Genomic DNA, 27642 nt, shown 5'->3' with positions numbered 1-27642 from the left:
AGGTACCTGACTATAAGTAACAATGTAAGCATGTGCAAACCTCCACCAAGGTTTAAACGTGAGTGAGTGGCGTTTTGTTCCCTCCTTTTAGCTGTTTAAATGCTTCAAAAACACAACAAATTACAACCTGATGTGATGTAATTTGAAGAGATTTTGACATTTTTAATATTATAATGCAACTGCTGCCTTAGACAAGCCTTCAAATTATCAGGTGCAAATATTTTGATTACAATCTTTAAACAGGAAGTTGCACACGAGACAATATAATGCAAAATAAAGTAATAATAATGCTACCTTCAGTTGGAAAGATAAAGCTGTCATCCATCACACTGTCGGTCTTTCAGGTTGGAAGACAAACCCTAAAAAAACCTCCGTCCATAAAAAAAAAAATCAGAAAACCCTCCAGTAAGTGCAAAGATAAGAAGGAAAGGTCGAAATCAATCTTCTAAATGGCAGCACGTTGCACTTGAATGCAGCAAGATAGCATCTCTGTTCAAGATAGCTCTTGGCTGGATATAAAACTGCACTTTGTTAACTTTGCTGCTCCCAAATAATCAATGAGGGAAAACATTCTTTCACACTTAAAATAACATAACAACATAACATCACAACGTAGCTTCATTGCAAATGTGATTTGCCTGATTTAAATGGCATCAAACTAGAAAACCACAGATGTCACACTTTGCTTGGCATTGGCTTCAGAACAATTACACTTTGGACTCCACCCCAAAATGGATAGAAGTAGTTTTTCAACTCCAAATTCTACACCAAATAACCTATAATTGTAAAGTTAACATATAGTATTTGGTAAATATATGAAAAACAAAAACACCCTTAAAAAAGTAGCATTCTGTGGTCCCAGCAGTGGTCCCCAACCTTTTTTGACCCACGGACCGGCTTGTGTTCCCACAAATCTCCCACGGACCGGGGGGGTGATTGTACATTGTAGCAATCTAATTTATCTTATGTATTGTGTAAAAGTAAGACATGAATAAGATCAAATTAAAAGCACAAAATGAATGGTGACCCCCATCCACCAGTTCAAGTGTTTCCAGAGAGATGATGACATGGCTGTTTGACGTGTGTGCTAAAAGGCAGTGCTAGCATGAATTAGCTTGAGACAAATGAGCACATTAGCACTCAATAAGTCATCCAAACTTACCTTCATGCATTCCCACATAGTATCAGCATGTATACCACATATGAGGTGAAAGAAAAATGGTAAAAATACAGTAGTAGTCTATCTGTGCGGCATGAGATAAAGTTAGCACACCCACAATGGACATGCATCAAGTGAGACGGATGTAACAGAGAGAATCCAGCCACTTTTCAAAATAAAACATAACAAAAAAGAAATAATGGAAATTATTTTTTCTTTCTGTGCGGCCCAGTACCAAATGACCCACGGCCCGGTACCGGGCTGCGGCCCAGGGGTTGGGGACCACTGCTCTATAGTAATCTCCTCCACAGGAATCATTCTTTCACTTCATTCCGAAATGGATTAAAACATTTTTTCTACCTCAAAATTCTACACAACGACAAAGTGAAAGCGTTTCCGTTTACAAGTATATGAAAAACAAAAACACCCTTCATAAATGGGATGTGCTTAAATGCATCATGTGCTCCCAAGTGACGAATGATGGAATCATTCTTTCAGACAACAGACTATCAGGGCCACACAGGGAAAAAAATCCCCCCAAAATTTTGAGATTTCGAGAATAAAGTCGTAAATTTACGAGAATAAAGTAGTACATTGAGGAGGAAAAAAACTCGTACATTTATGAGAAAAATTTTGTAAATTTACAAGAATAAAGTCGTAGGTTTACTGTAGGAGGAAAAAAGTCATAGTATTACAAGAATATAGTCTTAAATTTACAAGAAAAAAGTTGTACATTTATGAGAAAAAAGTCGTAAATTTACAAGACTAAAGTGGTAATGTTAGATGGAAAATAGAGCATAGCGCTTCGAGAAGGAAGGAAGGAAGGAAACTTTCCTCTTGCTTCAGGCGAGCTTTCATTTATAATGTGGCAGCAAAACAGAGCAGTTGAGCACAAACAGATTAGCATGTCTAGCTAGCCCTTCTCACTTCCGCCTTCCTTACCCCGCCCCCTCCACATGCCCAGGGCCAAAGGTCACATAAGTCCCCCCTTTTCATAGCTGTCTCAGGCAATGCCTGTAACATAAAGTTACCAGTTTTTTTCTCTTACATTTATGACTTTCTTCTCAAAATCTCAGATTATTTTAATACTTTTTAAAAATATATATTTTTATCTATTTCTTGCAGTTGTTTTTTTACTTCTTGTTTTAAATACAGTATTTTACTGTTCCAAGCGTCTTTGTTTTTAGTTTTAATGTAGTCATTTGTACTTGTACTTATTATTTATGGTTTTACTAGTCTGTGCAGCACTTTGGAAACAGTGTTTAGAAAAGGCGCTATACAGGTACAGGTATAAATAAAGTGGATTGGATTGGACTTTATTCTCCAAATCTCAGATTTTTTTTTCAATGTGGCCCGAATACTCCGTCCTACTTTCCCTCCTTATTCCAAAATGGATTAAAATATTTTTTAGCCTTCAAATTCTACTAAATATAACCCATACGTCATGTTCTGTGTGCTGCTCTGCTGCCCTCTGCCGTTCATGTTTTGCAGCACATCCCTGAACCTGCCCAGGACTTAATTGGTCACACCTGCAGCTCATTACAGCCAGCCTTCTTAAGCTGCTACCTGACAGTTCACCAGTGCCAGATCGTACTTCCTGACCACCCGCTCCTTGCTTCCTGGCTCAACCCCTTGCTTGCTAGTTACCTGCTCTTAGCATTTTGTGATTCCTGATAGGTTTGCCTTCAAGTCTTTTTGTTCCTACTTTTGTGTTCTTACCTGACAGCCTTTTGCTGTCAGTGTTTTTCGTTTTTATTACCCGTAGTGGATTTTCCTTTGTTTGTACTTTGCTCCTGTGGACTCCCTTTGTTATATTAAACCTTTTTACTTTACACTTTTGGGCTTTGTGTCTTGCGTTGAGATCCCAGCCTCCCGCCGTGCCACACGGCGATCGTGACACCTTAATGACAAAGAAAGTATTCCTTTTTTTAAAAAAAAATATATACTAAAAACCAAAACACCTTTAATAATGTGCTTAATGCATCGTGTGCTCTAAAGTGATGAATGATGGAATCAACGTGAAAAAGCAACGGGATTTTTTTTTCCCCATGGGAAACAGAATTCCTGGCTGCACCCAGAAATGTTTTATTGGGGTGCCCAAGGTGAGCCCAGTACTCACAAGAGGGGTGGCAATAAGTTGCTAGCTGAAGTGAGTAGGATGCCCGGAGAGTGGCCACCCCCGCAGCTGCGCCACTGAGCCCTGCTACTGGCTATATGGTCGGAAAAAAGTAACCATTAAATATATTTTACTTACCTTTTGAAGACAGCATATATCACTCTGAAGGTGCCAGAGGATGAGACGCCTTCTTTAAGGAGACTTTGGCGAACTTCCACCGCTGAGAAAGGCTGTTCTTACGGAGCCCCGTTGGGGACGTGGAGGAAGGCAATATATGGCGTCATTGGCTACAAATACAGTATATACACGAAGAAACAAGTTTGTGAAAATGGAATTTTACATCATTTAGGGCAATTTTTATTACCCCAAAATGAACTGAAGTAGTTTTTCAACTCAAAATTCTACACAAAATAACCTATAATTGTAAAGTTAACAAATAATATTTGGTAAATATATGAAAAACAAAAACACCCTTAAAAAAGTAGCGTTCTGTTCTCCATAGCAATCTCCTCCACACAAATCATTCTTTCACTTTTGGCTTCACTCCGAAATGGATTAAAACATTTTTTTCTACCTCAAAATTCAACACAACGACAAAGTGAAAGCATTATATTTAAACCTTTGTGTAAATATTTGAAAAGTCAGCTGGGATAGGCTCCAGCATACCCCTGTGGCCCTAATGAGGAGAAGCAGCATAGAAAATGGATGGAAAAACAAAAACACCCTTAATAAATGTGATGTGCTTAAATGCATCATGTGCTCCAAAGTGAAGAAAGATGGAATCATTCTTTCAGACAACAGAGTGTTCGCCACGCTGGAAAGAAAAAAAATCGGAGATTTTGAGACTAAAGTTGTAAATTTACGACAATAAAACCGGAAATTTCCGAGAATAAAGTAGTAAATTAAGGAAAAAAATAGTCGTAACTTTACGAGAAAAATGTTGTAAATTTACAAGAATAAAGTCGTAGGTTTACGAGAAAAAAACGTTGTAATGTTACAAGAATAAAGTAGTAAATGTACGAGAATAAAGTCATGATATTACGGGTCAGAGGGAAAATAGAGCATAGCGCTTCGGGAAGGCTGTTAAAAAAATCACTTCTGTAACGTGTTGGACCACAAAACTCACCAGGTTCCCAGAGCAGGGAAAATTTTGCATTTGGAGCCCGAAAAACAGTTTTGTGATGCATATTTTGGACAGACATAACAACAATGTTATTTCCTCCAAATGACAAGCTTAAGGGCAAAATTACAACATCAAGCTTGCCCTATTTAGATAAGTTCATCAGTTTACTGGCTTCAGTGGTGGATGCTATTTCCACAGGCCTACACTATATGAATCACTACAATGTGTTTCAGCCTTACCTATCGCTCATTCAGCATCATCTTTCTTGGAAAATATGTCCACCACTTCCTCCAGGTTGATAACCTTTTTGTAGTGAATGTGGAGAAGTGCCAGCGAGGTCAGCTGCTGTTGCGTCATACTGGCCCTCATGTAGGTGTTCAGACGCTTCAAGGTACTGGCACTTGGCTCACATTCACACCATGTTACTGGGATGGTACAGGCCACCTGAAGGACGACTCTGATGTTGGGGAAGTGAACGGGATTGCGTGACGGTCCACAACTTGAAGTGGGGGAATGCAGCTCCACAATGCTGTGGCTTGAATGCATCACATCCAGTCAGGTGGATTATGGACTTCTTTTAATGGCAGTGTGTCCTGTAACAACACTTTTACAGAGGAATGACAGGTGAGCGTCCACTTTGGTCACGGGATAATCTACATTGCACATAAATGATTCCAAGTTATTTCAACAAAGAAACTGCATTAAAGTCTATAAAACTTCACTCAAAAGTGCAGACTGGTTCTTTCCAATGAGTGAACACTATCAAATGCACATGACATTATATATGACAAAATATAAACACACAGTCAACATTACATCACCAAATATCACGGACAGTGCAAAAACGTGACTCACCATGTCTCATTCCTAACAGTTCTGAGCACTTCCTGCAGCAATGTGCACATGCAACTATTCACCAGCAACAGGCGCTGTTGCAACACTTCTGCCATCATTTATCACAGCACAGCTACACTCCGTTACAATTGCACACCTTGATAGCAGCTTTTTTTTTTTTTTTTTTAAACCAAGCGGACCTTTGGTCGCCCGCGGGAGGGTTCGTTCGAACCCCCCGAACCCCCCCGTGGTTACAGGCCTGAGGAAGGAGTCACTGATGTGTGAGGTGAGTTTTGTGGTCCTACACGTTACAGAAGTGAGTTTATTGACAACCTCATAAAAATTGCACAAAATTATGTAAAAGTCAAACTTGTTGCTTTGTAAGTATATTTTTGTAGTTGTTAACATAATCAAGGTGTTTTTATTTACTTTGTTAATCTATCATACTTATATTAATCTATCATACTTATGTTTTTTTTTCCTACATCTCTTACAACATGATATGCAAAAAACATGCAAACCAGCCAACGACGTTATCTATGGCGTTCCAGGACAGCCAATAGCTATTTTTCTTACCGAGGAGTTGGCAACATTGATGGCAACCGCCATACTACAGAAGAAGAAAACACTTGTAGATGGTCCCTGCGCTCCGGTCTCGCTGCCGGCTTCTCCTTGAGATCAATATAAGTCAGACTGCACAGAAGACGTCTCGTTTAGATAAAAACTGGGTTGTAGCTGTTTGTCTGTGTTGCCACGGTTGGAAATAGGTTGGTTTACTGTGTTAGAACCATTCACGTGGGAGTTATTGATCCCGGAAGTTTGAATCTGTGAATATGTTTCTAACTTTACCGCAGTAAGTATACGTACACGGAAGTGCAATGTCCTTAAAACAGTTTTGCGAGGGAACGCAAAAGTTATTATTATTTTTTTTTTTACCCATCATATTTTTTTTTCTCCATATCTTCTTGGGGGCTCCGTATGTTCTTGCCCGATGAATTCAATTATTTTTCGGGTTATTTGCTTCGCGGTCTGATTGTCTCACAGACACGCGGGTGAGTAGCTGCGTTAGCTGTCGTTTGACGTGAGCTGCCGTGAGCCTCCAAAGCCCAGTCAAGTGTTGTTTTTTTAAATGCCGTATTAACGCTTTTTACCTCCACAACATAGCTTTCGTGGCATGTGTTAGAAGATAGGTTCCACACGGCAGACATGACTGCTTTTGTTTGGAGGGAAAGTGGGAGGACTACACTACAAGATGTTATTAGTTAGAGAAAGACACGAGTGATGTGTCGGTTGCGAACGACTCGGCTGTAAGAGCCGGCTCTTTGAAATAAACGACAGGAGCCGATTTGCGTCGTTGGGAGCCGATTCGTTTTTTCCTCGTCTTTTTTTCTGTTAAAGGCGAATGTCATTGGTCAAAATGTGAGGCGGTGTCTCTGTCTCCACACTGAGCAGCGGGAGGGGCGGGGTTAAACACTGTGGTGCTCTCAGAGCCGATTCATTCGTGAGAAATTTGCACGAAGAGACTTGACCTGTTTTGACCTAATTTGTGTATTGAGATGGGGCTTTGTTTTTGGGGCTTACTTATAATATAATATAAAATGATTTATAATATAACATTAGCCTATCCCAGCTGACTTTGGGTGAGAGTCGGGGTACACCCTGGTCTGGTCGCCAGCCAATTGCAGTTGTAGTATAACATTATAATATATATTTATAGCTGCTCATTGAGGTTTAAATAAATCCATTTAAATAATAAACATCTAATATCATGTATTTTTTGCATTAGTAATTCATTTTACACAATACACAACATTTGGTAATACATTAATTTACGACAACAAAAAAATCTGAGCAGGCACTCGGGAGGCGAAAGAGTCGGCTCTTTTTTGTGAGACGAGCAAAAAGAACCGGCTCTCCAAAAAGAGCTGAAATTTCCATCACTCGGGACACTGCACTGCAGGAAAGGATGGCTGCAAAGTGCTAGCCACTGGTGATCCACGTTGAAAGAGATTTATCGGCATATGCCGATCACGCGATTTTGATGGAAATTAGCCCATCTGTCAGAGCATCCCTAATTTTGGACTATTTCCCAAATTGATGAAAATTATTTCTTACCTCAAAATTCAACAAAATATAAACCATAATGACAAAGGCCATGTGTTATTTTTAAATATATGAAAAAATATTTATTTTTAAATATCAGACTAAATGTCAGTAAGCAAGTGTACACTTATGCACTCCAAAGACCAAGTGTAAGTGCACGCAAGTGTGCACTTACGTACACAGTGAAGCATTTGAGGAAGGCTGCTATGAAGGAAGCCAAAGCAGATTTGTAAAAAAGTATGCTAACCAACTGGGTGAGAGGTCATGACAGCAGATCGTGTCAGCGCCGGTCTGGCGTGACGTCGCTTTTAGACGTGTCACTCCTCTACACTTTGTTTGTGTTTAGGAGGGATGATAGCATCACAGAAGGCTAGGAATGTGATGACAACCATAGAATCAGACATTATGGAAGTTATTGCAACATAGGCAGAAAAGACAAGGTACACGCGTCTGTCCTGGCTAGTCAGTACAATATGGCTACAGCTCATACAATAATAGAATATCTATTTGGCCTTGACACATCAATTTACTCTTAGCTTCTTTTTACACTTGACAAAGTCTGACAAATGTGGACCCCAAACGAGAAACAGGTGTGAATCTTTGCCTTGTCGTCGCATACGCGCACCTGGGAGAGGATGAAAGGTGGGCAGGGAAAAGAAAAAAAGAAGTGAGAGTCGTTAACATCAGAATTAACCAGAGAGAAAAGAAGTGAGAGTCCTTCACATCAGAATCAACCAGAGAGAAAAAATAAGTGAGTCGTTCACATCTGAATCAGAGAGAAAAAGAAGTGAGTCATTCACATCAGAATCAACCAGAGAGAAAAAAGAAGTGAGTCGCTCACATCAGAATCACAGAGAAACAGAAGTGAGTCATTCACATCAGAATCAAGTAGAGAGAAAAAAGAAGTGAGAGTCGTTAACATCAGAATTAACTAGAGAGAAAAGAAGTGAGAGTCCTTCACATCAGAATCAACCAGAGAGAAAAAATAAGTGAGTGGTTCACATCTGAATCAGAGAGAAAAAGAAGTGAGTCATTCACATCAGAATCGGAGAGAAAAAAGAAGTGAGAGTCGTTCACATCAGAATCAGAGAAAAAAAGAAGTGAGTCATTCATATCAGAATCAACCAGAGAGAAAAAGAAGTGAGTCGCTCACATCTGAATCAGAGAGAAAAAGAAGTGAGTCATTCACATCAGAATCAACCACAGAGAATAAAGAAGTGAGAATTGTTGAATGAGAGAATCAATCAGAGGGCAATCCAATCAATCATGTGATCGCTCTACTTTCTTTTGTAACGCAATGATCTTTGCCTTGTTGTCGCATACGCGCACGTGAGGAAGGATGAAGGGTGGGCAGGGAAAAGAAAAAAAGAAGTGAAAGTTGTTCACATCAGAATTAACCAGAGAGAAAAGAAGTGAGAGTCGTTCACATCAGAATCAACCAGAGAGAAAAAATAAGTGAGAGTCGTTCACATCAGAATCAACCAGAGAGAAAAAATAAGTGAGTCGTTCACATCAGAATCAGAGAGAAAAAGAAGTGAGTCATTCACATCAGAATCAACCAGAGAGGAAAAAGAAGTGAGAGTCGTTCACATCAGAATCACAGAGAAACAGAAGTGAGTCATTCACATCAGAATCAAGTAGAGAGAAAAAAAGAAGTGAGAGTCGTTCACATCAGAATCAGAGCGAAAAAAGAAGTGAGAGTCGTTCACATCAGAATTAGAGAGCAAAAAGAAGTGAGTCGTTCACATCAGAACTGGAGAGAAAAAGAAGTGAGTCATTCACATCAGAATCAAACAGAGAAAAAGAAGTGAGTCATTCAAATCAGAATCAACCAGAGAGGAAAAAGAAGTGAGAGTCGTTTACATCAGAATCAGAGAGAAAAAGAAGTGAGTCATTCACATCAGAATCAATCAGAGAGAATAAAGAAGTGAGTCATTCACATCAGAATCAATCAGAGAGAATAAAGAAGTGAGAATCGTTGAATGAGACAATCAATCAGAGAGCAATCCAATGAATCACGTGATCGTTCTACTTTCTTTTGGAATGCAATGATTGAGTTACAAGTCTACTATAGATTAGGATCAATCAATCAGAGCAAACCAGACGAGAGCTCTTCATCAATTAATTCATCATCATCATCGTCATCCATCTTAGCAGGACATGACTTCTTTTATATAGAGGATCTTTGACTCGCATTTTATTGGCAGTAGATGCTTAAAAACAGCCGTGTGCTCCTCTCCCATAGAGGATCTTTGACATGTATAAACATGTGTTTTAATGAGTGACTATTTGTATAGAATGAGACATTTGTTGCAATAAAAAGGTGTAGCAGAGCCTTGCTTTGACATTTGGAACGATATGCTGCAAGGAAGCTAACATGTCATTATGTGCACGTGTACCTAATAAAGTGCACCAAATCAGCAAACCAAAGTGATAGTGGTGGCGCTCATCTCCACTTGGGGGGGTGTCATATTTACCTTACCCCCTCCACCGACCCTCTCCCTAGACCCCACCCCCTGGCTACACGTGGGAGTCAGTTTACACACACACACACACACACACGCACGTACCTGCCCAACCCCCCCACGCTCTCTCTCTCTCTCTCTCTCTCTCTCTCTGTGTGGACACCCTGCTTCACCGTGCCTCATTACAGAGACGAGTCCACGCTTACGCACACGCAATGCGAGAGAGTTCCACCCTTTGCACAGTCGTTTACAAAGAGGAGAGGATTAAGGATTCAAAAACCAAGAAACAGGTAAGCATTGCTTCTCATTTAGCGGTGGTGCGTTCACTGACTTGACGTGTTGCTCGTGTCGTAAGCTTTAAAAGTCAGCATTTGGAGTAGAAAGTGAAAGCTCAGTTGCTCTGATGAGAAGATTGTTGATGAGAGTGCCTCACATACATAAGCAACATAGCACACGATTATCAGATTGTGTTTGAGGGACTTATATAAGTACTTACTTGCCTACTTACACTTATAAGCGATGCTCATGAATATCATCAACTACTGTATACAGTATAGTAGTTTAGTTAATATCAACTACTGTATACAGTATAGTAGTTGACTACTACTGTCAACTACATTTATAGATGCTCCTAAGGTGGTCCATGGTACATATCGCTATCCTAGCTACCATCCTGCTATCCAGCAATCTAATCAACAATCCATTTTCAACCCTGTTCACCATAGGAAATAGAAATCATCTGTTCCAGGGTCAAACTGTGACTGTCACAAAACCTTTACCTGTACACGCAATGTTTCAAATAACATTTTAATATTTGTAATGGTCATTCAAGTGGAAAAAGAAGGGACTCACCATGAATATTAATTACATATAAAATACTGCAGGTAGTCTTTGCTTTCATGGCACACGTTTTAACCTTATTAACTGTTCCACAAGTGTTCCATAGCATACATGTAATATGTACTAGGTAGGATAGAGGATACAGCTTGATGACTAGGTACTAGGTAGGATAGTGGATACATAGTGATGACTGTACTAGGTAGGATAGAGGATACGTATAGTGATGACTGCGCTAGTAGGATAGAGGACACATATAGTGAAGACAAGGTACTAGGTACGATAGAGGATACATATAGTGATGACTAGGTACTAGGAAGGATAGAGGATACATATAGATGACTATGTACTAGGTATGATAGAGGATACATATAGATGACTATGTACTAGGTAGGATAGAGGATACATATAGTGAGGACTAGGTACTAGGTATGATAGAGAATACATATAGATGACTATGTACTAGGTATGATAGAGGATACATATAGTGATGACTAGGTACTAGGAAGGATAGAGGATACATATAGATGACTATGTACTGGGTAGAAAAGAGAATACATATAGTGATGACTAGGTACTAGGAAGGATAGAGGATACATATAGATGACTATGTACTAGGTAGGAAAGAGGATACATATAGTGATGACTAGGTACTAGGAAGGATAGAGGATACATATAGATGACTATGTACTAGGTATGATAGAGGATACATATAGATGACTATGTACTAGGAAGGATAGGGGATACATATAGATGACTATGTACTAGGAAGGATAGGGGATACATATAGATGACTATGTACTAGGTACGATAGAGGATACATATAGTGATGACTAGGTACTAGGAAGGATAGAGGATACATATAGATGACTATGTACTAGGTAGGAAAGAGGATACATATAGTGATGACTAGGTACTAGGAAGGATAGAGGATACATATAGATGACTATGTACTAGGTATGATAGAGGATACATATAGATTACTAGGTACTAGATAGGATAGAGGATACATATAGTGATGACAAGGTACTAGGTATGATAGAGGATACATATAGTGATGACTAGGTACTAGGTATGATAGAGGATACATATAGTGATGACTAGGTACTAGGAAGGATAGAGGATACATATAGTGATGACTAGGTACTAGGTAGGATAGAGGATACATATCGTGATGACTAGGTATTAGGTAGGATAGAGGATACATATAGTGAGGACTAGGTACTAGGTAGGAAAGAGGATACATATAGATGACTATGTACTAGGTATGATAGAGGATACATATAGATGACTATGTACTAGGTATGATAGAGGATACATATAGTGAGGACTAGGTACTAGGTAGGATAGAGGATACATATAGTGAGGACTAGGTACTAGGTAGGATAGAGGATACATATAGTCATGACTTGGTACTAGGAAGGATAGAGGATGCATATAGTGATGACTAGGTACTAGGTAGGAAAGAGGATACATATAGTGAGGACTAGGTACTAGGTAGGATAGAGGATACATATAGTGATGACTAGGTACTAGGTAGGAAAGGGGATACATATAGTGATGACTATGTAATAGGTAGGATAGAGGATACATATAGTGATGACTAGGTACTAGGTAGGAAAGAGGATACATATAGTGATGACTAGGTACTAGGTAGGATAGAGGATACATATAGTGATGACTAGGTACTAGGTATGATAGAGGATGCATATAGTGATGACTAGGTACTAGGTAGGAAAGAGGATACATATAGTGATGACTCGGTACTAGGTAGGCTAGAGGATACATATAGTGATGACTAGGTACTAGGTAGGATAATACATAGGCTACTTTTTCCAATGAGTGGTGAATCTGTGGTGTCATTGTGCCCAAGAGAATGAAGGCAGTGCTACTTGTAGATAAGAATGGTGTGAGGTGTACTGGCTTTTATTTTGTTTACACAATCATGGCTACATCTGTGCTGCTACAAGTATACAAGCTGTACGCTGACTACTCTAAGGTCTAACCAAGCCCCAAGATATGTACAATAAAGTGCTTGGTGAGATGTGAGATGCTTCCATATGAGAAGATGCACCTTAGCCGGTCCAAGTGACGGCTGCTGTAAGTCTGTCAGCCATGACTGGATCTGCACTGATTCATACGTCGGTGCGTCAGCGCCGCAGCATTTACACGTCTGATGTTAGCCCGGTGGTGTTCACGGGAGCAGACATCCTTGTCACGATGGGGTTGCTCTGTCGAAGACTTAACCCCCGGTATGCAGAGAGGAGGCGGTGAAGTGCAAAAATAAAAGTAACTTTATTACGCAAGACAACAAGAACAAAACCAAAATTGACAGAGGAAAAGCTGTGTGGGAAAAATGATACAAAAGTAATATAACAGGTAAGTCTAGGTGACAGCACTGGTAAGGCAACAAGGTTCATCAACAACAACAATGATTCGACGGCGCTGGTCTTTTAACTGTCACTGATGAATATTGACCGCAGCTGTGCGGCCACCAGGCGTGGAGTGGCAGTCCCTTCCACCACGCCGGAAGCACCGCTTGCCAGAATAAGCCGGCGTCCATGCCCTGGGGGGGCGCCCCTGACGTCATTGGACCTGACTAAATGAAATGTCATTCAGAGTTTTGTTTTTTTTTTTGGAAAAGTGATGGTGGTGTTTGCAGATGTGTTGCATCTTGTCATGGCGAGAAGTTGTAATTAGAGGGGAAATGTTTCCCCCCCCATATGACATCATCCATGCCCCCAGGCCCCCCCTCCCCGCCTGAACAGCAGCTGGTTTGAGACTTGATGATGAGGTGTTGTGTGTGTGTGGAGTGAGGGACAGGCCAGCCCTTCCTGCACTCCAACCGTCAAAGCTACCTTAGATTTTGCCTTTGTTGCTGCTGCTCTTCTTGCTTCCCTGGGAACTTCCTGGTCCGACCGCCTGCAGGAAGCGCTGATTCACCAGCAAGAAGCGGAAGCAGGGGCATCCAAAGTGCAGTTCAATGATCAAAAATATCATTTAACAAGAAAAGTACAAAGACAAACTAAGATTTTCCATATAAGACATGGAAGATCTGCTTACGATCTTCTAAATACACTTTTTAACATTATTGGAGCCCTCTCGACATGAAATAACACCCCATAGCAACGTACACACTCATATTACCCAATATAGTAGACATAAGAGAAAATAAGACATTTAAGACAAGGAAAACCTGTTTACAATCCTCTAAATATGCTTTTTAACATCATTAGAGACCTTTAGACATGAAATAACACCCCTATAGCAACCTACACGCTCCTATTACCCAACATAGTAGACATAAGAGAAAATAAGACATTTAAGACAAGGAAAACCTGTTTACGATCTTCTAAATATGCTGTTTAACATCCTTAGAGCCCTCTAGACATGAAATGACACCCACATAGCAACCTACACACTCCTATTACCCAATATAGTAGACACAATAAGACATAAATAAGACTCATGCTCGTGTGCATTCCTATAAATGTGTTCCCTTTGCTTAAAAATGAATATGTTTTGAGTAATAATAACAGTCAACCACAAAACAGCAAGATTGTTACGTAATATAGTAATCATGATGGAGGGAAGTCTGGAAATGATATAATAATGATAACTTTTTAGCATATCTAAAGGGTTGCTTTACAAAATGGAAAATACCAAAGTGGCCCCCGTATGCTTCGATTTGACCGTATGCGTCGGTAGACGCTAAGCTAATGTTAAAGGGTTTGTTTTTGTCATTTCCTGCTGCCTATCGCGCCTGCCATAGGCCATGTTCTCGGCATGCTTGGAAGCCTAGCACTATCGAGCTGTAGAACTAGAAGCTGCTGTTTCCAGTGGGAAAGCGTGACTTGCGTGTGGAGCGTCCATGCAGCTTTTAAAAGGAAGGTCGGTCTTTGCTCCAGCAGCTGGCAGGCATCAAAATCGGGCCGAACGTCTCCATCTAAGTTTGGATGCCACGCCTGGGTGGGCTGTCATCACGGGTCTCGTCACGTCCCCGAGCCTCGCAGTCACTTTCTTGCATCAGCAGCCTCCGTCAACTCAGGAGAAAATATTTAATTCACGCCGGCCTCCCGCATCACGAAAGCCGAGCAGACGGAACTCCGTCTCGCGCGTTGACAGCTGTGAAAGGACGTCTCCTCACCGCTCTCACATCCTCCTAATTGTTCACTGCGCCCGCTCGGTCGCATCCCGTCACGCTCAAGGCACGCCGCTCCGCTCAAGCGTGAGGGCGACGATGGCGCACGGTCTCTCCGGGCTCCTCGGCAAATTGATGTCCGATTCCGACAGGACGAGGACGACCGGGTTCTGCCGGGTGTGTCTGCGGGGAAGCGGGTCGGCCGGCGCGTAACGAGATGCGACAGCCGGGAGGTTCGGCAGAGGTTAACCGCTAACGATGCGTGGAGTAAGAAACAGAAGCGAGGAAGAGGTTGTGAAGGGTTCCTGCTGGGGTTTTCTTTTGGTACGGCTTCCAAAAAACAGCAAAGTTAGGAATTCCTCGTACTCAATCTGCAATAGAAGCTAGCTAAAAACCACCGTCACACTTATTCCTCGTTTTTTTTGTCCTCTAATGCCTCCATTTCGCAACAGATTCAAACCATTCACGCATCAAATCGTTCAGCTCATTCAGGAATATCGTGCTATCTGTTCAGAATTGTCAAGAAATTCCCAGATTTTCCAAAAATCCCCGAATTCCACAACATTTTTTTTCCTTTGAAAATGAATGGGCCATTTTTCAACCTTCCAACGTTGGCATGTTTGCCAACCAATTCAAACCAATCCACCATGAAAACATTCCACACATCCAGGACGTCAAGCTAACAATTTTCCACGTTCCAAAAATTCCAACTTTTTCCGACATTGGACATGTTTTGGTCAGCCTTACGACGCACGACCATACGATTATCGTTACTTTGTTTTCATAAAGCAAGCCGAAAACTATGGAGGCAATGCTTTGATGACATCGGGACATTTGTGGAAAGGTTGTCGTGAGGAGCCGAGAGGAACACAGCGGGAGATTTCCTGCGCGTAACTGACAATAAACAACAAAACTACCATGAACATCCCAACTGGAAAACTTGTATCTCAAAATTTGCCGTTTTTTTTAAATTTATCCGGAACACAAAGAAAATCATTTTGGTTGTCGTATTTTTTGCGTAAGAACAGAACATTTGGGGAGAAGCTGGCATTTTTCCATCGTTTTTCAGTGTCACTGTTCTGTAGAACAGGCACCGACACAATTCCTGGAATTTTCCACCTAGAGGAGGTGGTGTCCTGAGGCGGGACGACGGCATGTCTTACGTTGGCCATCCTGTTGCATTGGCTCGCCGTGACTCCCGCTGTAGCGAAAGGCTGGGCTGTGATTGGTTACAGCAGGGGTCTCCAAAGCACCCCCCCGGGGCGGCAGTTTTTTAATTGGCTCGCAGCACATTCTAAAAATCATTTTGATAATTAAACAAAAAAACTCAACTGAAAAATAAATATTAAGGGAAAAAGGTGTAATGTAAGGAGAAAAAGTTGTAATTTTTGACAAGTACAGTAGTACCTCGCATAACATAAACCTCCTTTTACATAAACTCCACTTAACATAAAGAATTTATGTCAAGTTTTTGCTTCGTATTATATAAGAAATTCCATATAACAAAGCGTCAAGTCAGTGCAAGTCTTTTTTTTTTCAGTCAACTTTATTAATGCCTCAAGTCGGTGCAAGTTCAGACTAACACTTGGTGACGCCTTCTGACGCGTCACGCTCTCATTGGCTGATTATCGGGGCACCGCCTACGCTCTCAACTCATTGGCTGATTATCGGGGCACCGCCTACACTCTCATCTCATTGGCTGAGTTATCCAGCACGTACGTGAGTTTGTGTGAGAGACAGGCTTGTCCCTTCAAACGCCTTCCTCTTCAAATTCCCCTGAAACTAACTTAAACATTTAAGCTAAGTTACAAATTAAAATTTGGCACACAGCATGTATTGTACGCTTCGTATAACATAAAAACCCTATAATGTAAAGGTTCTCGGAACGGATTATTTACGTTGTAGGGGCGTCTACTGTATTTTACGAATATTAGGACGAAAAAATAATAGCATTTTAGTAGCATAATGTTGAATATTAAAGATATTTTTTGAAGTCACAATGTTATGAGAAACAAAGCAAAGAACAACGTTGTTATTTCTGGAAAATTAGGCTGGGGAGAAAGTAAAAATATTCTGGGAATAAATTCAGAATTACCAGTTGAAATAGTTAAATAATTTCCAAAACCCAGCAGAAATGGAGAAAAAACAGCTGTAATTTTACAAGAAAAAAGTCAAAGCAGTAAGCATAAAGTTGTACTCTAACAAGGAAAAAAGTGACAATTTTGAGGATAAACACGTCATATTATGAGGAAATATAATGTCATCCTGGTAGCATAGAGTGGAAAAAAGAAGTTCTTTTTAAAAGTGACATTATGAAAAACAAAACAAGATAAAGTTGTCATTTTTGGAAAGTTTGGTTGTGGGAAAAAATAAAAAATTATGGGAATAAAATCGTAATATTACCAGAAGAACATTTACAAAGATTATTTAAGAAGAAAGTTAAAGTATTTAAAAATAAAAATAAACAGCAAAAATGGGGAAAAAAGAGCAAAGAGTGAAATTGATACAATTATTATTACTCCAAAGCTACATGTCCCTGTGTGAAAAAGTGATGGCCCCCTAAAGCTAATAAGTGGTTGGCCCCCCTTAGCAGCAACAACTGCAATCAAGCGTTTGTGATAACTTGCAATGAGTCTCTTCCAGCGCTGGGGAGGAATTTTGCACAATTGTTGTCATTCAGCCACATTGGAGGCTTTTCCTTTTTACGGTCATGCCACAGCATATCAATAGGATTCAGGTCAGGACTTGGACTAGACCACTCCAAAGTCTTCATCCATTCAGAGGTGGACTTGCTGGTGTGTTTTGGATCATTGTCCTGCTGCAGAACCCAAGTTGCTTTCAGCTTGAGGTCACCAACAGATGGCCGGACATTCTCCTTCAGCACAATTCATGCTTCCATTCATCACAGCAAGTCTTCCAGGTCCTGAAGACCATCACACTACCACCACCATATTTTACTGTTGCTATGATGTTCTTTTTCTGAAATGTGGTGTTACTTTTACGCCAGATGTAATGGGACACACACCTTCCAAAAAGTTCAAATTTTGAGTATTTTCCCAAAGGTCTTGGGGATCATCAAGATGTTTTCTGGTAAAATTGAGACGAGCCTTAATGTTGTTTTTGTTCAGCAGTGGTTTTGGTCTTGGAACTCTGCCATGCAGGCCGTTTTTGTCCAGTGTCTTTCTTATGGTGGAGTCATGAACACTGACCTTAACTGAGGCAAGTGAGGCCTGCAGTTCTTTGGATGTTGTTGTGGGGTCTTTTGTGACCTCTTTGGGTCATTTTGGTTGGCCGGCCACTCCTGGGAAGGTTCACCACTGTTCCATGTTTTCGCCATCTGTGGATAATGGCTCTCACTGTGGTTCGCTGGAGTCCCAAAGCTTTAGAAAGGGCTTTTCCATACTGATAGATCTCAATTAATCTCAGTTAAATTATGTTTTAACAAGGGGGGGGCACACAGGGCCATGTAGTTTTGGATTTTTTTTTCTCCCTTAATAATAAAAAGTTTCATTTAAAAAGTGCATTTTGTGTTGAGTTGTGTTGTCATTGACTAATATTTACATTTGTTTGATGATCTGAAACATTTAAGTGTGACAAACATGCAAAAAATAAGAAATCAGGAAGGGGAAACACTTTTCCACACCACTAACTTGTTAGCATATCCACATGTGTTGCTTTACAAAATATCAAAGTGTCAAAGTTACATCCTTTCATTGTTCGCTACGTGGCCCTCGCTGGAAAAACGTATGGACACCCCTGGCTTACAGGCTAGCGGGGACACTTCCTGTCCCTCACTGAATGTCTGCCATGTACGCCTGTGTGCTGCATAGAATGTACGATACCGAACAATCTCACATCAATAGCGGCACATTTCAAGCGCTGCAGAGAGCCAGTAGGGGGTGGAGATGGGCTTGATTGCCCTGGGGTGCCGGGCTGCGCGTCAGCCATACACCCCCTCATGTTTGGGGACACCACACAGCTGGAGCGCCTTCAGGTCCAAACAAAGCAAGTCTAGAGCCAACACATGTAGATATGCTAAGTTATATAACACCATCAACTATTTACAATTTTGAAATGTGGAACTGAACTGTGTGTGTGCACACGTGCGCATTTGCATGCCTTAAAATGTGACCTTCTGCACCTTCTACACCCCTCCACGCTCTTCCACTTCCTCCTTCCTGTCATGTGTGATTTTTCCATTCAAATTCACATGCCAAGCTCCTATCAAATGTTATGGCTGTAAAAGTGACATCCATTCGTGGAGAGGTGCGTCATCATCTCTTTTTGTGACAATCTCGTGCAAAAAAACGTAAAAGACGCATAAATATGTCTTTGGTATGGAATGAGTTGACTTTTTTGTGTGTGTATTTCAACTCTTTGTTTTGAGTTTATTCCCGTAAAAGTTTGACTTTTTCCTCATTCAAGTACGACTTTTTTCTCTTAATATTTTGACTCATTCTCGTAGAATTACAGCGTTTTTTTCCATTTATCCTGTGTTTTTTTTCCCATCTTTCTTCTTGTACATTTTCTTCTCATGATTTTGACTTTATTGCCATAATATGTTGACTTTATTCTGGTAACATCACAGCTTTTTCCGCAGCTTAATTTTCCCCAAAATAACATCTTTATTTGTTGTTGTTTCCCATTTCTCTTAATAAATAACTTTATTCTTGTAAGATTGCAGCTTTTTCATTTTTGCTGGCTTTCTTTTAGTTTTCTTGTCAAATTATATTTGTACAAAGTGCCCCCCGCCTGCACTTTGGACCCCCCAACCAAACCCAATCTTTGTGCTTAAACCAAAACACGGAAGTGGCTTTTCTTTTGAAGTACACAAGCGTGCGACTTAACACCATTTTACCGCCTTATGACGCTTTAGCGCGTCACCAAAAGCAGGCCGAGTGAAAAATGTGCCAAACGCAACATCTGGCCGTCTGCCAGACGGCAGCAGAGAGCCGAACGAGATTGAGGACAGGAGGGAGAACGAGGCTGGAGCGGGCTTTTATTGTGGAAATGAATGAGGCCACCAGTTGGCGATGTGACGTAGTAAAGAAAGTCATCCTGTTCACTGTCGGTGTATGCGTGGGTCAGGTCCGCCATGTGACGTACAGAGCAGTGTTGCACATCCACGCAGGCGTAGCTTATTATGGTACACTGGCATGGAAGCAGGAGTGCAGAACATTCATGGAGAGAATGGCATCCCGTTCATTCTCCAGACTGGTCAAATCGCTGCTTGTGAAGATGAGATGTTGGTACAGATTGCACGTTTCCCACAGGAAGTTGTGGCTGAGTTTGGTTCACGTGCACAATTCTTCACCATGCGTGTGCAAAAAGTGAGCAAAAGCACGAAAGTACAAATAAACACTTGTCTGTTGCTTCTTTGTTGTTGTTGTCGTTTCCATTTCCCAAACGAGACGGAGCCGTCTGTGAGTGCTTTTAGATGGGGCAGCACCCGCTGCTCGTTGAGAAGAGCGCCGCACGCTTTTGTGTCAGCGTCTCCAAAAGTCTCTTGACTAAATGAGCGGCTTGTTCGAACGGGGGCTGGCTAAGTATACAAAGTTGGCAACACTGATCCCTCCTGCTACGTGGTCTTTTTCCTGGCAGAGCAGCTGTGGTAGTTACGTAAGACTTTATGAGCAAGGGCCAACAGGTAGCACCAAATCCATCTGTGTCTTGGAATGAGTGACACGATGCTGAACATAAAAAGGAATAATAGAAAGTGTGTGAGTTCATCTTGCTGAGACTCTTTGCAGTGTTTGCTATTGTTATTGTTATTGTCTACCCATCCATCCATCCATCCATCCATCCATCTTCTATGCCGCTGATCCTCACTAGGGCGGCGGGGGGGTGCCAGAGCTTATCCCAGCTGACTTTGGGCAAGAGGCGGGCTACACGCTGGCCTGGTCGCCAGTAGGGATGCTCCTATAGATCACAAGCCAATAAATGCCTTTCAACGCTGATCACAAACGCCGACGACCTGTGGCTAGCACTTCGCAGCCCGCAGCGATCCTTTCGTGCAGTGCAGCGTCTTGCCCTAACCAACATCTCGGGCAGCGTCGTCCTCCCGCTTTCCCTCAAAACTGCCGTGTGGAACCCAACTGTGAACACACGCCACGAAAACTATCTTGCGGGGGTAAAAAGCTTCCATACGCTACCTGGCAGTCAAGGGACCTTGGAATTGTCCGAACATTTCCTGTTTCTACGGCACCGCGGCCAATAGCACTCTTCATACGTACATTGAAAAATGAAGAATTAAGCCATGTGATCGGCATGGATATCGGATATCGGAGCATCCCTGGTTGCCAGCCAATTGCAGGGCACATATTATTGTTATTGTTATCATTCATTGTTATTCATTAGTATTGTTGCTGTTACGTTATCGTGTGTCCGCGTTGCTGGCAACCTATCAAAGGCTGGATAATCTGCTTGTTCATTCATCAACTTTTCACTATCATGTGATCGTTCTTTTCTTTTTTGGGGGCGTGAGGGGTGAAATGCTGAGTCAGCTGTTCTACAGGTCATCAGCGTCAGTCAACAGCGCCCCTTATTTGATCTTATTTTGTCTTCCCAGTCAGCAGCCGCCTGACTTCTTTTGATTGCCTTTCAATGACAAAAGCTGCCATGTTGTCCATTTTGGGGTTGATGGGGGGGCGGGGGGCTGAGGGGAGAGAAAGTCATTAGCAACATCTATCAGGACTTCTAGACACTGGAGAAGCTTTACAAGGGGGTGGGGGCGGTAGCATGCTTCTTTTGCATTGCTTTGCAACCATGTTGTGATTTGTCCTTGTGCCCCTCCCTGACTAATGAGGCTGAGCAGGGAGGGGGACAGTTGTTATGGTCCATTAATAGTGTAAACAAAGACGACGCGTCTCTTTGTTTGGAAGACGGGGGTGTCTGCGCTGCTGTTTAAGGAACTTCTGTTAAACTTGCTAGTCAAAGATCCTCTACTTGACAGGAGCATTTTGCTGGTCGTCAGCTGTTAGCATGAAGACGAGCGAGCGGCAGGTAAATCGTTCCCAAGGTGGTCCTCCCAGGAATCCATCAAGTTCTTATCTGGTGTTGACATCCTGCTGATCTCAGGCCAGATGGTTCTCCTTAGCTTTGATGCGCTCGTGTTCCGTCCAGCTGCAGGTCTTCACCGGCAGATATTCCAAACAACAGCAATCAAGAGGAACATTCAAGTTGACTTCAGGGGACACGTTTCTATGCGGTGCCACACCAAACATGTGGTCCCCTTTTGGGTTGCTTGGTGGTGAGGGGGTTAGTAGTGGGGGTGTTCTTTACAACGTTGGAGAAGAAGAGCTTGTTGTTCCTCTTCACGCTTTCGCCTTCTTGCTCTTTTTGTGAATTGTTTTGAATGCGTCCAGAAGACATCTACTGTAGTCCCAACTTGAAAACACATTTTCAGGAAGAGACGGACTCTGCTGGATTGCAAAAATGCTCATCAAAGATCCTCTAAACTAGAGATTCCCAACCACTGTGCCGCGTGATCCCCAAATGATTGATTGTTGACAAATGATCAATCTTTGTTCCTCCATGCCATCCACTAAATGGCAGAAGGTACATGGCTAAGCTGTGGATTTACTCGTGACGGGTAGTAATGTCATATCAGCCGATATCGGTATCGGCTTTCCTGCCAATGCTGATACCTTGTATATGTGCCATGATGACAGGCTTCAAAGCAACAAGCTCTGCTGTTTTTAAAAATCCACTAAAAAATGTGAGTAAAAGATCCTTTATGTGATGGGACGCTCTGCTGTTTTTAAGGATCTACTAAAAAACGTGAGTAAAAGATCCTTTACATGACAGGACGCTCTGCTGTTTTTAAGGAGGTAGTGTAAAAATGCGAGTCAAAGATGGTGTCTTTGACAGGAGTGCATCTCCTTGCTGTGAGTGGAGTGTGAGTGGAGTGTGACGGAGGACAGGATGGACGCGCAGGAAGAAAGAGGACGTCTCAGGAAGGCTTTTGTTTGGCGAGGTTAGCTTTTCACGTCCAGGTGATGGAAAGGACTTCTCCAAAGACATTCCCTCACGCTTGGACGGCACAGTGGAAGATGCTGGCTACTCATTAGGAGCAAACGACACCCCCTGACTCCTCCCTTTTAATCAGGTTAGATGGCTGAGGCTTCTTTTTCTTCCTTTACGACCTCCACACCTGTTGCGCAAGCGTTTTCCCGCTCTTGGGAAGCTGACAGCGTGACATCTGGAAAAGCTGAGCAGCCTCGATGGTCTGCTGCTGCGTCCTCGGTGGATTTATAGCAGCGGGGTGGCTGAGGTAAAAGGTCACGTGAACGCAAACAGGATGCCTACACCAGGGTAGATGGCACCCGGAGCGGCTAAAAGGATAAATACTTGACCGTTTAGTACAGCAACACATGCCAACAAGTTCTATACAGCATATTTCATCTTAGCTTTGTCATATAAGTAGGTGAACAAGTCTGTTATTAATATCAACTTCACGCTTTTTCACCCCATTTTTGCTGTTATCCAAATTTGTATTCATATTTCAACTTCAATATTTTTTGTACATTTGTTTCTCCTAATATTACGACTTTACTTCCGGAATATTTTGACTTTATTCCCATATTATCATTTTCCCCCAACCTAATTTTCCAAGATATACTAATTTTGTTTTGTTTGTCATAATATTATGACTTTCAAGAACAAATGTAACAACTCTGTGCTACTAAAATGTTATTTTTCCTCATAATATTACAGGTTTATTTTCATAAAATGTCAGCTTTTTTCTCTTAATATTTTGACTTTATTCTGGTAAAATTACAGCTGTTTTCCCCCCATTTTTATGGTTTAAATTTTTTTAAATTAATATTTAAACTTTCTTCAATATGTTTTGTACATTTTCTTCTTCTAATTTTGTGACTTATTCTCAGAATATTTTGACTTTATTCCCATATTCAAATTTTTCCCCAACCTAATTTTTCCAAAAAAAATACAGATTTTGCTTCTTACAATATTACAACAAAAAAAACAACACATTTTTTATATTATTTTGTAATTTTATATTTAATTTAATTTTTTTTATTTTTACATTTAATATTTTGATTTTATTTTGGTCAAATACAGCTGTTCCCCCTCCCCATGTTTTGTATATATATTTCAACTTCAATGTTTTGAAAATGTTCTGTTCCTAATATTATGACTTTATACTCAGAATATTTTGACTTTATTCCCATAATACTCTAATTTCCCCCCCAAACAAATTTTCCAAAAAATACAAATGTTGTTGTTTGTTTCTCATAACATTACAGCTTCCATTTTTTTCTTTAATATTTCAACTCTATGCTACTAAAATGTTATTTTTCCTCATAATATTACAAGTTTATTCTCATAAAACGTTTGGACTTTATTCTTGTAAAATTACAGCTGTTTTTTCCCCCCATTTTCTGCTGTTTTTTTTTCTCATATTTCTGACTATTAATAATGATAATATGAATTCATAATATTTGGACTTTATTCTCATAACATTAAAACTTTTACCGCAACCTATTCTTATAAAAATTACAACTTTATTCGTTTTGTTTGATTTTCATTATGACTTTTAAAATTTTTTTTTTAATAACATCTCACTTTTGTTAGATTCCGTGGAAAAGGTACAGGTGAATAACATCCAAATCTACGGTTAGGCCTATTTTGTCTCCGATTATCCAGATTGTCATCAGTGATCCAGTTGGTTAGCTTATTTAGGGGGCAAACATACCACATGAGCATAGTAGGTTTACGATGTGTGTATGGAAGGTAATAATGTTGTGTATTCACCACTTAGCACTGTTGGTCACGTGCCCAAAGATGGCATAGCTTGTATTTAATGCACATATACTGCATCTATACATAAATATACCGTCTATGTTTGTGTGCCACATAGTAGCTTTGCATTGCTGCCTGCCGAGGACATGCAACCCCCCCCGCCTCCCGGCAGCTTTAAATAAAGCACAAAGTTGTAGTGCCTGCCGTCTGCTCTCTGCTTGTAAACTAAAACTTCTTTGGCTCTGTCCCTCCCCCTCCGCAGGGCCCACACACAGGTGAGACCAGAGCGAGGACCCCATCTGTCCATCGGACGTGTCAAGTGCCCTCCTGCCGGACGCCCTCCACTAACGGAAAAGTTTCTTTGAGAGGATCACCAGAGGAGAAGGGAAACTGAGAAGAAAAAGTGGGGGGAGGACAAAGAAGAAAGCCTTTCAAAGTGAGCGCACCCTGCCTGCTATTTCGGCTGCACTGTGGGCAGGGAGTGTCTCATTTGGGAGTGACAGGAAAAGGACTTCCCTTTGCCCTTGCCCGCCTATCCAAAGGTCTGTGTAAATACTGGATATCAATTAGCCGAAAGCTCTAAGATTACCTTCAAAAGAGACGGCAGAAAGTTTACACTCTGTGGTTTCCTGAACTGCTACCTCCTCTCACAGCTCTCACATCTTCCTCAAGGAGGAATGAAGCTTTTTTTAAACAGGCATTAGCGTAGGATCCACAACAGCACCCTGTGGAACGCCAGAAGGGCAGCAAGTTTTGATATTTGTCCTGTTCTGTTAGCATGAAGCCGTTAACGCCCATCGGATCCCCGTCCCCTCTGAGGCTCCTCAATAAGGGCCCCGACTACCTGCGCCGGCAGATAGACGGCAGGGGCCACGGAAGCTCCGTTAGCGCTGTGGAGAGGCTGGAAGCAGACAAAGCCAAATATGTCAAGAGCCAGCAGGTGATCAACACCAAACAGGAGCCCGTGCTGGTGCCGTGCGCCACCCCGCCACCGCTTCCCCGCAGAGCCTTTGCCATACCCGGCAGTTTCAGCCCTCAGCTTCCCCCACGTTGTTTATTCAGCACCCCCTTCTCCACTCTGTCTGGGTCCTTCAGCTCAAGAGACGAGAATGAAAACGACGACCCCAGAAAAGAGAACCGACGGGCTTCCATTGATATTGAGGCTCACAACAGGACCAACGCAAACAACGGAAAGCCTCCTTGCCCCAGAACGCCTGAACTTACCACCTTGGTGGCGCCGCACAGCGCCCCCGTCGTTCGAAGGAGCACAGGCAAACGCATGCTGAGGCCCGACTCGCTCGTCATTTACCGGCAGAAGAAAGAGTGCAAGAGCCCCAATGGTTCCGGTGTTGGGGAGCACACCAGCATGGAACTGAAGAGTTACAGCTTTGTCCGCCGCCTCTTCCAGGGTTCCATGAGGGAAAAGAGCAATGCGGGCGACAGAAAAGTCCACAAGATGGTCATTGGTGAGGAGAAAGCACCCTCACGAGACGGAGACTCTCGCATGTCATGGACAAACGATAAGGATACCACAGACGGTGGACCGGGGAGCAGGAGATCCAGTAAAACAGACAAAGAACACAGTTCGGCATCTGTGCCCAGTCCTGGCTTGAGTTCTAATAATGATGAGATCAATAATGGATTTACCAAAGGTACTACTGATGTAGACAACAATCACTCAAGTCATCACAACGATGACAATGACCCATGGAGACGGGCGTCGCCACCGCCGGCACGCAGGACTAAGCTGCATGGCTCCACGTCAGATCTCCGCTGCTCCTTGGCCTTCCCGGATCAGGAGCATTTCTTTGACTTTTGCGGACTGGATTTGGACATGATAGACCGCTTGGGGAGGGAGAATTTCCTCTCCGGTGCCAGCTCCACAGACACGCTCTCCCTGGCACTACGCAGCGTCACCGGCGGCTCAGAAACTAGCGAGTTCTCCCGACACTCGGGTGACGGGCTGTTCGAGGAGGAGCTAGCCGACCAGCTCCCCACTGGCGTGTCCATCATCGAGAGGAACGCTCGGGTCATCAAGTGGCTCTACGGCTGTAAGAACGCTGCTCGGGAAGGACCCAAAGAGTCGACCGTTTGACTCAGAGGGAAGAGGACAACACTTCCAAGAGTCTATGACTGTTTAGTTTTCTTTGCTCGTTGTGGAAAAAATGTTTTGTTCAAAGACGTGTCGGAGTTATCACTTGTCAAGCTATTTATGGATACGAGTCTGTCAATGCAGCGATTGCATGCAGATGCGTGTTATCTGGAATGGATAGTTGTGTCCTCTCCACAAACAGAACGGGATTCTGAACCGGTCCTTAGGGGCACATAGCTATAGAAGTGTATGCTAGCCACGACACCACAGATGGCTTCATTAACAGTGGAAAAACCACTAAGCTAGTTTTCTCTGAACTGGAAAACCGTGTGACGTGAACCTCATTCCTCATTCGGAAATGTCCCAGTTTAGCTTGTAGGTTGCCATTTTTTTAACCCATTAAACACAGGTGTTGGAACAAACATGCGGGACACCCCCATGGGGTTGTTAATGCACTGAAGTGGACACACAGACAGGAGACATACTGTTGCTTTGATACCTTTCTTTTTTTATACACTGTCCAGTAATTGCTCGCGTCGTGACGGGTCATGGACCGCCGTGGAATTGCATTTGTTACAAAAGATGAACAAGACGTTGGTGAAACTTAAAGCTAAACGATGCCTGAGCCCAACAGCTGCATGTGGCGGTAAAACCCAAAGCTTCACGTCTTGAATCAGCACAGATCCTACCTCACGTCATCCATCCATCACGGACTCATCGCTATCTCCACCAAAGGTCACTTCTGCAGGGAAATCCAAACTGGGGGTCTCGGGAGGTATGCGGGGGTTAGACCGAGAGTCTCGCATGTGACCATTGCTGAACCCGAGGGCGCTCCCAATCGCTTCACACAATAGAACGACGTAATTACTCGTAGTACTCTAGTCATCATCTCCTCCAAATGCTTGTTTTGCTTTGTATGTCTCATGTGAAAAGTATTTCCAGGATGTTTTTTTAAACACTTGTGGCTTTTGGTTATTCCAAAGACATTTGTGTCGGATGTACACAGCAAA

The 27642-nt window shown here is 42.1% G+C and overlaps 2 protein-coding genes across 7 annotated transcripts in view; one reads left to right on the top strand and one right to left on the bottom strand.

Annotated features, from left to right (window-relative positions):
* Positions 1 to 4964, bottom strand: part of LOC129185553 (neurexophilin-1-like) — a 37107-nt gene extending 32143 nt beyond the window's left edge. For 4 of the 6 annotated variants that reach the window (XR_008572090.1, XR_008572089.1, XR_008572087.1 and 1 more), the window contains exon 1: positions 295 to 2044. Coding sequence is in view for 1 of the 6 variants with exons in the window: in XM_054782773.1 (XP_054638748.1) it covers positions 295 to 321 (27 nt within the window). In the remaining 5 variants the exon portion in view is untranslated. Of the gene's footprint in view, positions 1 to 294; positions 2045 to 3413; positions 3563 to 4637 lie in introns of those variants that run through there. The other 2 variants (XM_054782773.1, XM_054782774.1) reach the window with 2 other exon arrangements.
* A 4998-nt stretch (positions 4965 to 9962) lies between these two features.
* fam110d (family with sequence similarity 110 member D) lies at positions 9963 to 27642 on the top strand. The gene is made up of 2 exons (XM_054781941.1): positions 9963 to 10090; positions 24803 to 27642. The coding sequence occupies exon 2, from the start codon at positions 25319 to 25321 to the stop codon at positions 26633 to 26635; it is 1317 nt and encodes a 438-aa protein (XP_054637916.1). The 5' UTR covers positions 9963 to 10090; positions 24803 to 25318; the 3' UTR covers positions 26636 to 27642.

The sequence above is a fragment of the Dunckerocampus dactyliophorus genome, chromosome 7 (genome assembly GCF_027744805.1).
Source record: "Dunckerocampus dactyliophorus isolate RoL2022-P2 chromosome 7, RoL_Ddac_1.1, whole genome shotgun sequence".
Lineage (NCBI taxonomy): Eukaryota > Metazoa > Chordata > Actinopteri > Syngnathiformes > Syngnathidae > Dunckerocampus > Dunckerocampus dactyliophorus.
This window is presented reverse-complemented; position numbering and strand designations above follow the sequence as displayed.

Excerpts from the sequence above, each read along its gene's own strand:
- fam110d (XM_054781941.1), top strand. The coding sequence starts at position 25,319 with ATGAAGCCGTTAACGCCCATCGGATCCCCGTCCCCTCTGAGGCTCCTC.